Raw genomic sequence first — 13,497 nt, 5'->3', positions numbered from 1 at the left:
GGGGCAGAGTACAGACGTGTTGCGAAGGGTGGGGATGTGGGTTCTAACACCAGGTTGTTGGCGGGGGGGGGGGGGGGGGGAGGGTCTGAGTATTAATGATTACTTTGCCTTTGGGCTGAGTCTGGAAGGAGAGATTTAACTGAAGTGGATATGGACCAAGTCTTTTTAAAATCTGACTGTCCCATGACCCCATTGCTCAGAATGACCAGTGCATTTCCTGCTTCGCAGCTCTGTCCATTCATCAGTTAGCGGCACAGGGAGATCTTTCCCAGCTCAGTTCCTGCCTGCAGCAAGGTGAGTGACAATATCATCTCAAGCTGAATTCTTGTGATCACACCATCACTGGGAATTTTCATCAAGTCCTGGAGTTGAAAATGCTGCACTTTGATAACTCGGGTAATGAGGCTTTCCTGGTGCAGTTGTAGGAAGCTCTCAGTTGGGTGGTGTGGAAGTTGTGGCAAGGCAAGGGTTGAGATGAGGTCCAGGCAAGTTTAGTTTACAGGTGGTGTGCAGACAGTCCAGGCAAGAAAGATCTTTGAAAAGCATAGCTTTCCTCTACAAAGTAGGGTACCAGAGCTATTTGTTAAGAAATTATTGAGGAGGCGTACAGTGCTGTAACAGGTAAGTTACTAGTTCAGTGTCCAGCAGTCTGGACAGTTGTCAATCGTGGAATTAGGCACATGGAAACAGGTGACTAAGGTGTCTACAGCTTTAGCAATCAGAATTAAATTCCTGCTGCTGTCTGTAACATGTTTGTACATTTTCCCCATGTCTGGTTGTTCCAGTGTCTTCCCACATGACAGCATGAAAAAGACTTACAGGTTCGGCTGTGAGCTGTGGTCAAGCAGTGTTGGCACTGGAAACATGGCGACACTTGGCAGGCTCCCCAAGCGCATCCTCAGACTGTGTTGGTCATAGATGCAAACCACGTACTGTATTTCACAGTACATACAACAAATAAAGCTAATCCTTAATCTTCCTGGGTTCATCCCCAGGTCCATTTCCCTCTAAACATTTCTTAAGGCAATAAAAACAAATTCTTGACTGTGCTGTGGCCCTTGTTAGTTGTCTGCCTGCACTAGGCTTCCTCTGTAAGAGTAACTAACATATATTCTACAATCTGCTATTGTCTTTTCCTTTCTAATACCTCTACATACATGTTTTGAGTTGATCTGTCTGGATTGCAAGCTAAGTGAAGTTATTCATTATATCTCGGTATATTTGATAACAATAAACCAATTACCAATGATCATCTGTTCAAATCCCAGCACACCAGTTGGTCATTTTAATTCAGGTGTGAGGGAACTCTGTAACTCAGCCTCTGGGGTGGAGAATTCCAAAATTCCCATTCCCTCTGGCTGAGGGAATTTCTCACCACCTCGGTCCTAAACCACCTCCCTTTTTTCTGAGACTGTGATCCTGGGTTCTAGATCTGCCATGATCTTAATGACAGAATGTACTCAGAGGCCCAAATATCCTCCTCCCCCGTGTATTACCAATGCTCTTCTTCCTGTGATTAAGGTGACGGTCTTTGACTTCAGTTGGTCTCTGACCCCATTGGTAGAGGGTGAGATTTTAAAGTTTAGTTGTCTTAAAGAACTGAGTGAGAAATTTTCAATTTGTTCCATAAATGCAAAGTCAATGTAAATTTATTATTAAAGTACGTATATGTCACCACATTCAACCTTGAGATTTATTTTCTTGTGGACATTCACAGGAAAATAAAATGCAATAGCTTATGAAAAGCTGTAAGTAACAAGGACTGACAAACAACCAGTGTGCAAAAGACAAGTTATGTAAATAATAATAATGTAAGTAAATAAATAAAACAGAACTTGAATTGTAGAGTCCTTGAGTGAGTCCATAGGTTGTAGAGTCAGTTCAGAGTTGAGGTGAGGTGAAGTTGTCCACGCTGGTTCAGGAACCTGATGGTTGTGGGATCATAACTGTTTCTGAACGTGGTGGTGTGGGACCTAAAGCTCCTGAATTTCCTGCCCAGTGGTGGTAGCAAGAAGAGAGCATGGCCTGAATGTTGGGGAACTTTGACGGAGGTTGCTTTCTTGTGACAGCGCTCCTTGTAGATGTGCTCAGTGGTGGAGAGAGCTTTTCCTGTGATAGACTGGGTCCTTGCGGATGGAAACAAACATCTGAGAAGTGTCTGGGTGTACGCTTGTTTACCCATAGAGGATCTTGAACAAATGTTGGATGTTGTGACAGAGTGCCTACTGCTTGCTGTGGATTACTGGGACAGAATGGGCTCTTTTGATCCAATACCATGCCCTACACTACTATTAATTTTGAACATTTCTAATACAAAAGATATTGATGGATTTAAAGTGGACTTTAACTGATGTCTGGTTGAATAGTAGAAGAGGTCTGAGGTATGAATGGTGTAAGTGTGTGTTGCTGTTGCCCCGTCCCTATTTATTCGATAGCTACTAACTTCATTGACTGACAGTAACCACTTGCTCTTCAATATTTGTTTTTTTTTACCAGTTAGTCCCAGGACAGAGAGGTTTGCTGGGCTGAGTCTGGTCACAGTTAAAAACTACTGCTTACACCAGCTTTCTCATCTGTCTGTCAGGGAGCACGCTACTCAACGCGCCAGACGAGCGGGGCTTCACACCACTAATGTGGGCTGCAGCGTTTGGAGAGATCGCTGTCGTGAGGTTTCTGCTGGAGATGGTGAGACCACGGGAATAGAATCAGGGATTCCACCACACAGCATTTTAAAGGAAACTTGCCCATTCCAAGTCCTGCATTCTGATATTGAAATTGCCCTTCACCCTAAGCCATGCCTTGATTTCTGGACCATCCATACCTTGTTGCATTAACTAGTTTGGAGTTCACTCCCCACATCCTCTCTAAAGAGTCTCATGTCTTCCCTCTGAATGGTGGGTTTCCTCTCAAGAGTCAAAAGATGTTCCAGTTAGAAGGTCAATTGGTCTTTGTAAATTGTTTGAGGATTGCCCTAGGGTTAAATGGGGGTTGTTAGCAGCACAGTCCAAAAGGCCTTTTCCATGCCATATTTCTAAATAAAAAATAATATCCTTGTGTTTGCTGTCTTCATGATGTTCCACTGACACTTTAACCACATTCCCTAAGGTCAGGTCCAATACCACCCTTCCCTAGTCGGAATATCTACCTGTGGTTTAAAAACCTCTTCTTGATCTGCTTTAAAAATGCCATTCTCGTTGACCCTTTTACATCAGGATGGTCCCAGATTAAACAGGTTAAGTGGAAATCTCTCACTACTGCAACCCGATTATGTCTGATTACATCCAGCTGTCTATGTGAGTGTGCATTGCAACCCCAGTACCCTGGCAGAAACATCCTACTGAGGAAACCATAATGAAGTATCATTCAGCTGACTGAGATGCTGTTGGAGTATCTACACTCCATAAATGGCCACTTGTGTGTCTCTGTTCTTAGAGCATAGAACAGTACAGCCAGGTATAGGCACTTCAGCCCATGATGTTGTTTTTAACCTACTCCAAGATCAATCCAACACTTTCCTCCTGCATACCCTATGTTTTTCTTTTATCCATATGCCTATCTAAGAGTCTCTTAAACGTCCCTCATATATCTGCCCCTATCACCACCCCGGCAGCACATTCCATGCACCCATCACTATATGTGTTTAAAAAAAATACTTCTGGCATCCCCCTCTTCTTCCCTTCAATCACACCCCCTTTTCCACTCTGCGAAAAAGGTGCTGTCCACTGTATCAATACCTCTCATCATCTTGTACACCTCTATCAGGTCACTTCTCATCATCTTTTGAACAAAAGAAGTAGGAGCAGGAGTAGCCATCTAGCCCGTTGAGCCTGCTCCGCCATTCAATAAGAAGGCTGATCTCCATCTATCTACCTTTTCCCTATAACCCTTAATTTCCCTATCAAGCAAAAATCTATCCAACTTTGCATTAAATATATTTACTGAGGTAGCCTCCACTGCTTCATTGGGCAGAGAATTCATCACTCAGATTCATCACTCTTTGGGAAAAACAGTTTCTCCTCAGCTCCATCCTAAATCTACTCCCCTGAATCTTGAGGCTATGTCCCATAGTTCTAGTCTCACCTACCAGTGGAAACAACTTTGCTGCCTATATCTTATCTATCCCTTTCATAATTTTATATGTTTCTATAAGATCTCCTGTCATTCTTGTGAATTCCAGTGAGTTCAGTCCCAGGTGACTCAATCTCTCCTCATGGTCTAGCCGCCTCATCTCTGGAATCAACTTGGTGAACCTCCTCTGCACCGCCTCCAAAGCCAGTATATCCTTCCTCATGTAAGAGGACCAGAACTACACACAGTACTCCAGGTCTGGCCTCACCAGTACCCTGTGCAGTTGCAGCATAACCTCCCTGCTCTTAAATTCAATCCCTTTAGCAATGAAGGCCAACATTCCATTTGCCCTCTCGTTAGCCTGCTACACCTGCAAACCAACCTTTTGTGATTCATGCAAAAGCACTCCCGTCCCTCTGCACAGCAGCATGCTGCAACTTTTTACCATTTAAATGATAAACTGAACTTACATTTTTCCTTCCAAAATGGATGACCTTGCATCTACCAACATTGTACTCCATCTGTCAGACCCTTGCCCACTCACTTAACCTATCTGTCTCTCTGCAGACTCTCCGTATCTTCTGCACAATTTGCTTTTCCACTCAATTTAGAATCATCAGCAAACTTGGGTACATTACACTCAGTCCCCTCTTCCAGATCGTTAATGTGCATCTCGAACAGCTGTGGGCCCAGCACTGACCCCTATGGTACACCACTCACCACTGATTGCCAATCAGATAACACCCATGTATCCCAACTCTCTGCTTTCTATTAGTTAGCCAATCCTCTATCCATGCTAATACATTACCCCCAACTCTTTCCATCCTTATCTTATGGATAAGTCTTTTATGTGGCACCTTATTGAATGTCTTCTGGAAATCCAAGTAAATAACTTGAGTTCAAGAGTAGAGAGGTCATGTTGCAATTGAGTTCAAGAGTAGAGAGGTCATGTTGCAACTCTACAAATCTCTGTTGAGACCACATTTAGAATATTGTGTTCAATTCTGGTCATCTCATTATAGGAAGGATGTGGAAGCTATAGAGAGGGTGCAGAGGAGATTTACTGGGATGTTGCCTGGTTTGGAGAACAAGTCATATGAAGCAAGGTTAGCAGAGCTGGGACTTTTCTCTTTGGAGCATAGAAGAATGAGAGGGGACTTGATAGAGGTCTACAAGATTATGAGAGGCATAGATAGGGTGGATAGTGAATATCTGTTATCCAGGGCATGTGTACAAAATTAAGGGAGGGAAGTTTAGGGGAGACATCAGGGGTAAGTTTTTTACACAGAGGGTTGCGAGTGTCTGGAATGACTTGCCAGGGATGGTGGTGGAGGCTAAAACATTAGGGGTATTTAAGAGCATCTTGGACAGGCATATGGATGAAAGAAAAATGGAAGGTTATGGGGTAGTATGGGTTTAGTACTTTTTTAAAGGATTATATGGGTTGGCACAACATGGAGGGCTGAAGGGCCTGTACTGTGCTGTAGTGTTCTATGGTTCTATAACATCCATGTGTTCTCCTCTATCCACTGCGCTCATTATATTCTCAAAGAACTCCAGCAAGTTTGTCAAACAAGACCTGCAATTGTCAACGGTGATCAATCCGATGTAATGAAACAAGTACCACAGTTGATTCTTTTCCGCCTTTATTAGTAGCAAGCTACGAGAGGGAACCTTCCTTCTGCACTCACAGAGAATCAGACACTCGAAGTCTCTCTGAGGACGGAGATAGAGTTTTTTTCACACCATCTTTGTCACGAATGCCATCAACAGTGATAGTCTGAGACAAAAGCCACTTAATCACCTAAAACAGAGGTAAACGTACTTGAGAATATTTAAAGAATATTTAATCACATCAGGCGGAGGTGATCAGAAAAACGGAGTATAGATTGTTATATCCTGGAAGTGAGACAAAGAGTCAGCAGGACAAATTGATCCTTTAACATCTCAATACAAAAGAATAGTCAAATCCATAGTCATTCCAGCTACTCAAATAGAGCAGAATTTAATAATTTAGATAAGAGACTCTACCAAAATTAGGAAAGGAATGTAAGGAATGCCCGGCCTTATCTCCAGCTTTTGTCGAAACCAAAATGTGTGAAAACTAGGAGATGTCATCTTTGCAGTTGCAGACATAGGCTACATCCATACTACGCCGGATAAATCCATAACCGAAGCTTTTTCTTTGTTTTTACCCTCCGTCCACACTAAAATGGCGTTTTCATCTCCTGAAACCGGAGCTTTTCAAAAACGCTTTCCAAGGTGGATATTTTTGTAAACGTTGCTCGGGCAGATCAGTGTGGATGGCGTAACCGGAGATGTCTGAAAACGCTATTAGACCGCAGCGCGCTATTTCATTGTTTTCTTGAACGCAACCTAACAATTTCAGAACAGATGGCAACAAGACTGAAACCAGAAGAGTTAATGTACTTACTAAATACTTTGACCCATAACTTACTGAATAAATAAGTGTACTGTACTCACTTTGCCCTGTTTTCTGTCCTTGCTCGTATGAAGGTGGTTTACCTATTTATGCAAGTACTTCTCTGACAATAGATGTGTAACAGCCTAATGTAACATTGTATGGAAATACAAGATAACACTGATGCAGACGTGTTTTATACATTTAACAAGGTGCTTTATTAATGCAACAGAGTTAGTCAGTTTTTCAAAGTTCGTCATCAGCCGGGTCAATCTGTCCGTGAACTCTGTCGGTTGCTGCCATACACTCCAGTATTTGTTTTTTTTTAGTTTTAAATTCTCCTGCATGAGAGCCAACAGCTGTCTGTCGTTTTAAGTTTTTCTAGTCTGTAACTACACAAACATGCACTTTTACGGCGAGATTTGACACCAAACATGTCGCTTGTTTTCGGTAGATGTGTCCTGCGCATGTGCAGCAGGAGGAGATTCGCCGAAATCTCTGTTTGTGTGGATAGAGATATTTTCAAAAATGCATAGTGTGGACGCCTATCGTTTTTACACGAAACTGGCGTTTTCAAAGTAATCTGGTCTAGTGTGGATGTAGCCATAGTCCGTACTTAACCCAAAGTTGAAATTTAAACACGAAATCAAAAGGTGTGATAAGTCAGGAGACAACAGCTGCTCAAACTGCAGCCATTCTCAAACCAGAATACACAGACTCAACCTTAACCATTATTTACAGGAATCTGATACTCCCCAATTCCCTTAAAACTTTATCACTTTGCTGAATCCATGCTGTGTCCAGCTGATGGATCCATTTCTTTCCAGATGCTTCACTAGTTCTTCTTTAATGATAGCTTCAAGCATTTTCCCAACAACAGATGTTAAACTAACTGGACTATAGTTACCTGCTTTTTGCATACATCCTTTTTTGAACAGTGGTGTGACATTTGCCGTCTTCCAATCCGTCGGGACCTGCCCAGAGTCAAGAGAATTTTGGTAAATCATCACCAAAGCCTCTACTATAACTCCTGCCATTCCTTTCATTACCCTGGGATGCTTTCCATTGGGATCAGGGGACTTATCTATCTTCAGGCCCACAAGTTTGCTCAGCACTACCTCTTTAGTGATAGCTATTGTATCAAGTCCTGACCTTCCATTGCATCCACAACATCTCTTTGGCATGTTAAATGTGTCCTCCACCATGAAAACTGACACAAAATAGTCATTCAAAGCCTCGGTCATTTCCTCATTACCCAATATCAATTCCCCTTTCTCTTCCTCCAAGGAACCTACATTCACTGTAGCCACTCTTTTCTGCTTTATATAATTATAAAAAAACTTTTACTATACATTTTTATATTTTGTGCTAGTTCATTTTCATAATCTACCTTCCCTTTCTTTATTGCTTGCTTAAGGTACTTTGTTGCTTTTTAAAGTTTTCCCAATCTTCCATTTTTCCACTACTCTTGGTGACTTTGCAAGCATGAGCTTTTAGTTTGATACCTTCTTTTATTTCCTTAGTTACCCAAGGTTGGCTCTCCCCACCCTTACTGTTCTTGCTTTTAACTGGAATATACTTTTGTTTGAGCACTGTGAAAAATCTCTTTGCAAATCTTCAACTGTCCCACCATATAGCCTATGTTCCCAGTCTACACTAGCCAAATCCTCCCTCATCTCGTTATAGTCTCCATTGTTTAGGCATAATACACTGGTTTTAGATTGAACTATTGCACCCTCCATTTGTATGAGAAACTCAATCATACTGTGATCTTTCTTTCCAAGAGGATTCCTAACTACAAGAGATTACTATTGATTTGGTCCTGCTTTTTAATTTAGTTCCTAGCTGCTTAAATTCCGTCATCAGAACCACTTTCCTCGATATACCCATGTCGTTGGTACCCAAGTGGATCACGACAACTGGATCTTCCCCCTCCCACCGCAAATTCCTCTGCAGGTCAGATAAGATGTCTCAAACCCGGGCCTCAGGCAGTCAACACGGCCTTTGGGAAGCTCTATCCTCGCGACGGAGAACTCTGTCTATTCCCCTGACTATACTATCCCCAATTACCACTACATTTCCCTTCTCTCCCCCCTCTTGAATGACTCCCTGAACTACGGAGCTAGAGTTAGGTTGCTCATCTTCCTACAGCCCCCACTCTCATCCACACAGTGGACAAGAATCTCAGACCTGTTGGACAAGCTCAAGGGCTGAGGCTCCTCCAGCACTGTCTCTTGGATCCCACTACCCACCTCACTCACAGTCACACCCTCCTGCCCCCGACCACAGACTGAATTTGAGGCAGCTAATCTAATGGTTGTGACTAACTCCTGAAACGGAATCCAGGTAATCTCCCCTCCCTGATGTGCCACAGTGTTTGAAGCTCAGATTGCAGGTCATCAACTTTGAGCCTGAGTTCCTTGAGCAGCCAACACTCACTGCAGATGTGCTCACCAGGAACCACATCGTGCAGTTACAGCACATCACCTGATCCCTTTATTTAATTGGCTGTATTTTAGTGACATTTTATTCAGCCACTACCTGCTACATCCCCGTGCCTCCTCGCCAAAGCTTCGTTCCCCCTCCTCACACAATGGCTGCTCTGCTTTGGCCTTGTTTTACTTTTATTTGCTCTTGCTAATGAATTGTGAATTGATTGGTCCACTGCTAATGTGCCGAGCCCCATGATACTCTTTTTTAAAACTTTTCTCCCTGACGTGTGCAAAGCTCACACTGTCTTCGAATTGATTGGTCCACTGCTAATGCTTCTAAGAGAAAAGCTCCAGCTCACTCAGCCTCTCCTTAGTTCATGGGGAACAGTTTGGGTGGCTGTGAAGGAGTGAGCTCATCGCTGATGGGTGCAGAGGGCAGAGTCAGATTGCCGGGAGCTGTGATTGCGTCTGTTGTTGTTGCAGGGAGCTGACCCAAGCATCCTGGCGAAGGAGCGGGAGAGCACGCTGTCTCTGGCCAGCATCCAGGGCTACACAGACATTGTCTTGCTGCTCCTTGAGCATGGAGTGGACGTCAACATTTACGACTGGGTAGGCCAGTACTTGCGCTGCGTGGCCAGAGGTCATGCTGTTTCTCTGTTATACCATGAGGGGCTGAGTGAATTTTGTTGCTGTTCACACCAGGAGACGAGCAGCTGTTAGACACAGCAACGTTCCTGCCTTTATTTGTGCCAGTTGGATTTTTACAAAGGAACTGTACGAACGATTAGATCCCCAACTCTGCACTTCAGGTTACCCACTGTGAATCTATGGGTGTGAGTTAATGAAATAATTCAGTGATACACGCACAAGATGCTGGAGGAACTCGGCAGGTCAGACAGCATCTTGTATTTAATTCACACTTACTGCAAATGGTGAGAGATCTCAGGATCCACATTCATGGATCCCTCAACATTGCCACACAAGTTGATAGGGTTGGTTAAAAAAGTATTTACTGTGTTGTCCTTCATTAGTTGGGATTGAGTTCGAGAGGCGAGGTAATGTTGCAGCTGGATAAAACCCTGGTATGACCACACTTGAAATATTGTGTTCAGTTCTGGTCGTCTCATTATAAGAAGGATGTGGAAGCTTCAGAGAGGGTGAGGTTTACCAGGATGTGGCCTGGATTGGAGAGCATGTCTTATGAAGATGGGTTGAGCAAGCTAGGACATTTCTCTTTGGAGTGAAGGAGGATGAGTGGTGATTTTATAAAGGTGTACAAGATGATAATGGGCACAGATCGAGCGGATAGCCAGAGACGTGTCCCTGGGCAGAAATGGTAAATATGAGAGCATATACTTTTAAGGTGACCGGAGGAAAGTATGGGGTATGCCAGGTAGGTTTTTTTTAAGAGTGGTGGGTGCATCAATCTCCTTGCCAGGGTGATGGTAGAGGCAGATACATTAGGGGCACTTAAGACACTCTTAAGATAGGCACATGGATTACAGAAATATGGAGGGTTATGTGGGAGGGAAGGGTTAGATTAGTCTTGGAGTAGGTTAAAAGGTTGCTATATTCATATTGGGCCAAAGAGTTTGTACTGTGCTGCTTATGATATGGCATTGGTGATATTCATGCTTCTGATTAGCAAGATTAAAGGTTGATGTCCTGCCCTGGAGGCTCCTATATCAAAATCCTCAGGGAGCATTGGCTGAAGGTAAACCATAGACTTGTCTGTCCTCAGCAGATGATAACAAGTACCAACCTGCTGTTGGGAAAGGCTGGGTGTTCTCCCAGTATCTTGGTACAAGATATTTCAGTATCATATTCTGCTTTGTGGACCAACAGTTCCGTGGTCTAGGTGGGGGGGGGGGGGAGGTTTAATTAGGGATGGTAACTGTATATTAATTTATGGCACAGTAGCATAGCAGCTACTGTAGCATAGGCGACCTGGGTTCAATTCCAACCAGCTCTATTACAGCGTCACTGACACAGGTTCAATTCCAGCCACTGTCTGTAAGGAGTTTGTATTTTCTACCTCTGACCACATAGTTTGCACCGGGTGCTCTAGTTACCTCCCACATTCCAAAACTGTTAGGGTTAGCAGGTAGTGGGCATGCTATGTTGCTGCTGGAAACAGGCTGCCCCCAGCACATCTTTGGACTGCGTTGGTCTTTGGCATAAAACAATGCATTTCACTGTATGTTTTGATGTACATGGACAAATAATCTTTGCCAATAATGTGACAAATATCATTGCCACAATGCTTGAGACGTGTGACCTGGCTGGTTGCCACTGTGATCGATTCTGAAATGGATGTTGAAGGAGCTCGGTGAATACAAGCTTTTCTTTCCCGCAGAATGGAGGCACACCATTGCTGTATGCTGTACACGGGAACCACGTGCGGTGTGTGGAAGCCCTGCTGGGTATGTGTGAATCAATTGTCAAGCGGGAGAGGGTATCATGGTTCTTGGAGGATTCCTAAAGGAGTTCCTGACCAGCAGTAGTTGAGAACTGTAGAGTGAGTCAGGTATCTTGTGGAACAGCTGGAAAGAGCTGCTGTTGGCACAGAAAGGTACGATGGTTGTGACTAATCGTGTCGTTTGTGGTGAGATGAAGGGTAAGCATGAGGGAAACCACAGCAGGTAGTTGAAGGGCCAGCGAGAGCAGAGGACTGAGGAGAAGGCAATAAGAGAGAGGGTGTTTGTGCTGAAACTCAACAGCTCCTCAGCTCCCAGTTTTCTCCTATCTACCTGTGAGACCCCAGGTGTGCTCTTTCGTGTCACCAGCTGACTCACTGGGGCACATTCGCAAGGGGGTTGAAGCAAAGTTCGAGGTTTTTCAGCTCCCTGTTCTCACAGAGAAATATCTGGGATTTCCCCAGAGTCTCCAGGGATGAAGGAGTAATTCGTGTGACTTTGTTGAAAATATCAGCAGCAGTAACATTACCTTTATATTAAAAAAAAACCTTAAATAAGGTTTTCTAACTCATATCTGATGAGATACTAAGGAGCCCCCTACCCATTGTTTGGGAGAGAGTGGGGACACAATGATGGATGGGTTGATTAGCCAGAAAAGCCGTGGGGTGGTGGGGGGTGGCTGGACACTTGTCAGAGACTGAGAGCTCCAGATGTGGGCACGACCATAGCTGGAGGGGGTAAGTGGATTTATAGATGAAGGGTTTTGCACAGAATGTAATGCACAGTAGAATCAGCGTGTAGTTTTTCCATTGCTTCTTTTGTGTTTCTTTGTATTTGCTGTAAATGCTCACAAGAAAATGTATTGGGTAGTATTTGGTGAAATATACATACTTTGGCAATAAATTTTCTTTAAACTTTCAAAGTGTTAGGAAACCAATGTACACAGGGTAGAAAGGTAGTGCTGAACAGAGGCCACTAATGGATGTTCACTAGAGGATGTCCCTTTTGTTTCATAAATTCAACTTTCTCAATGCTTTTTATTCCCTTCCTATTTCAGAGATCACTCATAATTTATTCAGCAGCCCTGTCCTACCTCCTGTAAGTGTTTTGTCTAACTTAGTCGCCCATTTTGAATTCTGCCTTTGTGTGGGGACTCTCACCATGTGAACCAGTGCACTCAGTCGCCTCCTTATTGGGTACCTCCTGTACCACTGACTACGCTTATGGCCTTCTGCTCCTATTGCCTATCCATTTCAAGATTTGATGTGTTCAAGGTTTAGAGATGCTCTTCTGCACACCATGGTTCTAATACCTGCTATTAACATCTGGCTAAAATCACCTTCCTGTCAGCTTCAACCTGTCTGGCCATTCTCGTCTGACCTTCCTCATTAATTTTTTGCTATAGAACTGACACTCACTGGATTTTTATTTTTACTTTTGCACCACTCTCTGTAAACTCTATAATAGAGACTGCTGTGCATGAAAATCCCAGGAGTTCAGCAGTTTCTGAATGCTCAAACCACCCCATCTGGCACAAACAATCATTTCGTGGTCAAAGGCACTTAGATCCCATTTCTTCCTGATTCTGTTTGGTCTGAACCTTCTAACCACGTATGTATGCTTTCATGCATCGAGTTGCTGCCACGTGATTGGCTGATTAGATATTTGCATAAATGAGCAGGTGTTCCTAATAAAGTGGCCAGTGAGTGTCTCCATTGTAAGCCAAAGTACCTAGAGTCTCTGAAGCAAACCTAGAGGACACAGTAGCAGTTAGCGTAATTCTTCACAGCACCAGTGGTCAGGGTTGAATTCTGGATATTCTTAAGTAGTTTGTATGATCTCGCCATGACCACGTGGATTACCTGTGAGTTTATCAATGATGAACGGATTAGGGTTAGTAAGTTGTGGGAATGCTGTGTTGGCACTGGAACTGTGGCGACACGTTGGCTCCCTCCCCCCAGCATAGTTTCCTGTGTTGGTCATTGATGCAGACAATGAATTTCACGGTATGTTTTGATGTTCCAATGTATTCTAATCTAAGGCCGCACTCTGTGTTGTTTCTTGCTCTTCCGACAGCCAGGGGTGCGGATCTGACGATGGAGGCGGATTCTGGATACAGTCCGATGGATCTGGCTGTAGCTCTGGGCTTCAAGAAAGG

General features: G+C 43.7%; 1 protein-coding gene and 1 long non-coding RNA gene across 4 annotated transcripts in view; one reads left to right on the top strand and one right to left on the bottom strand.

Moving 5' to 3' along the window:
* The window catches only part of rfxank (regulatory factor X-associated ankyrin-containing protein), a 30,815-nt gene that overhangs the window by 11,168 nt on the left and 6,150 nt on the right, over positions 1-13,497 (top strand). For 2 of the 3 annotated variants that reach the window (XM_059990938.1, XM_059990940.1), the window contains exons 4-8: positions 229-294; positions 2,585-2,685; positions 9,406-9,531; positions 11,279-11,345; positions 13,416-13,496. In XM_059990938.1, coding sequence (XP_059846921.1) covers positions 229-294; positions 2,585-2,685; positions 9,406-9,531; positions 11,279-11,345; positions 13,416-13,496 — 441 coding nt within the window. The remainder of the gene's footprint in view (positions 1-228; positions 295-2,584; positions 2,686-9,405; positions 9,532-11,278; positions 11,346-13,415; position 13,497) is intronic. The other variant, XM_059990941.1, reaches the window with a different exon arrangement.
* LOC132405940 (uncharacterized) lies at positions 5,702-13,407 on the bottom strand. The gene is made up of 3 exons (XR_009515998.1): positions 13,202-13,407; positions 7,398-7,464; positions 5,702-5,872 (listed from the first exon to the last, which is right to left on the bottom strand). It is a non-coding gene; the product is annotated as an uncharacterized LOC132405940 (long non-coding RNA).

Source organism: Hypanus sabinus, chromosome 16, assembly GCF_030144855.1.
Source record: "Hypanus sabinus isolate sHypSab1 chromosome 16, sHypSab1.hap1, whole genome shotgun sequence".
Lineage (NCBI taxonomy): Eukaryota > Metazoa > Chordata > Chondrichthyes > Myliobatiformes > Dasyatidae > Hypanus > Hypanus sabinus.
Note: the sequence above shows the minus strand (reverse complement) of the source record. Positions and strands in the feature narration are given on the sequence as shown.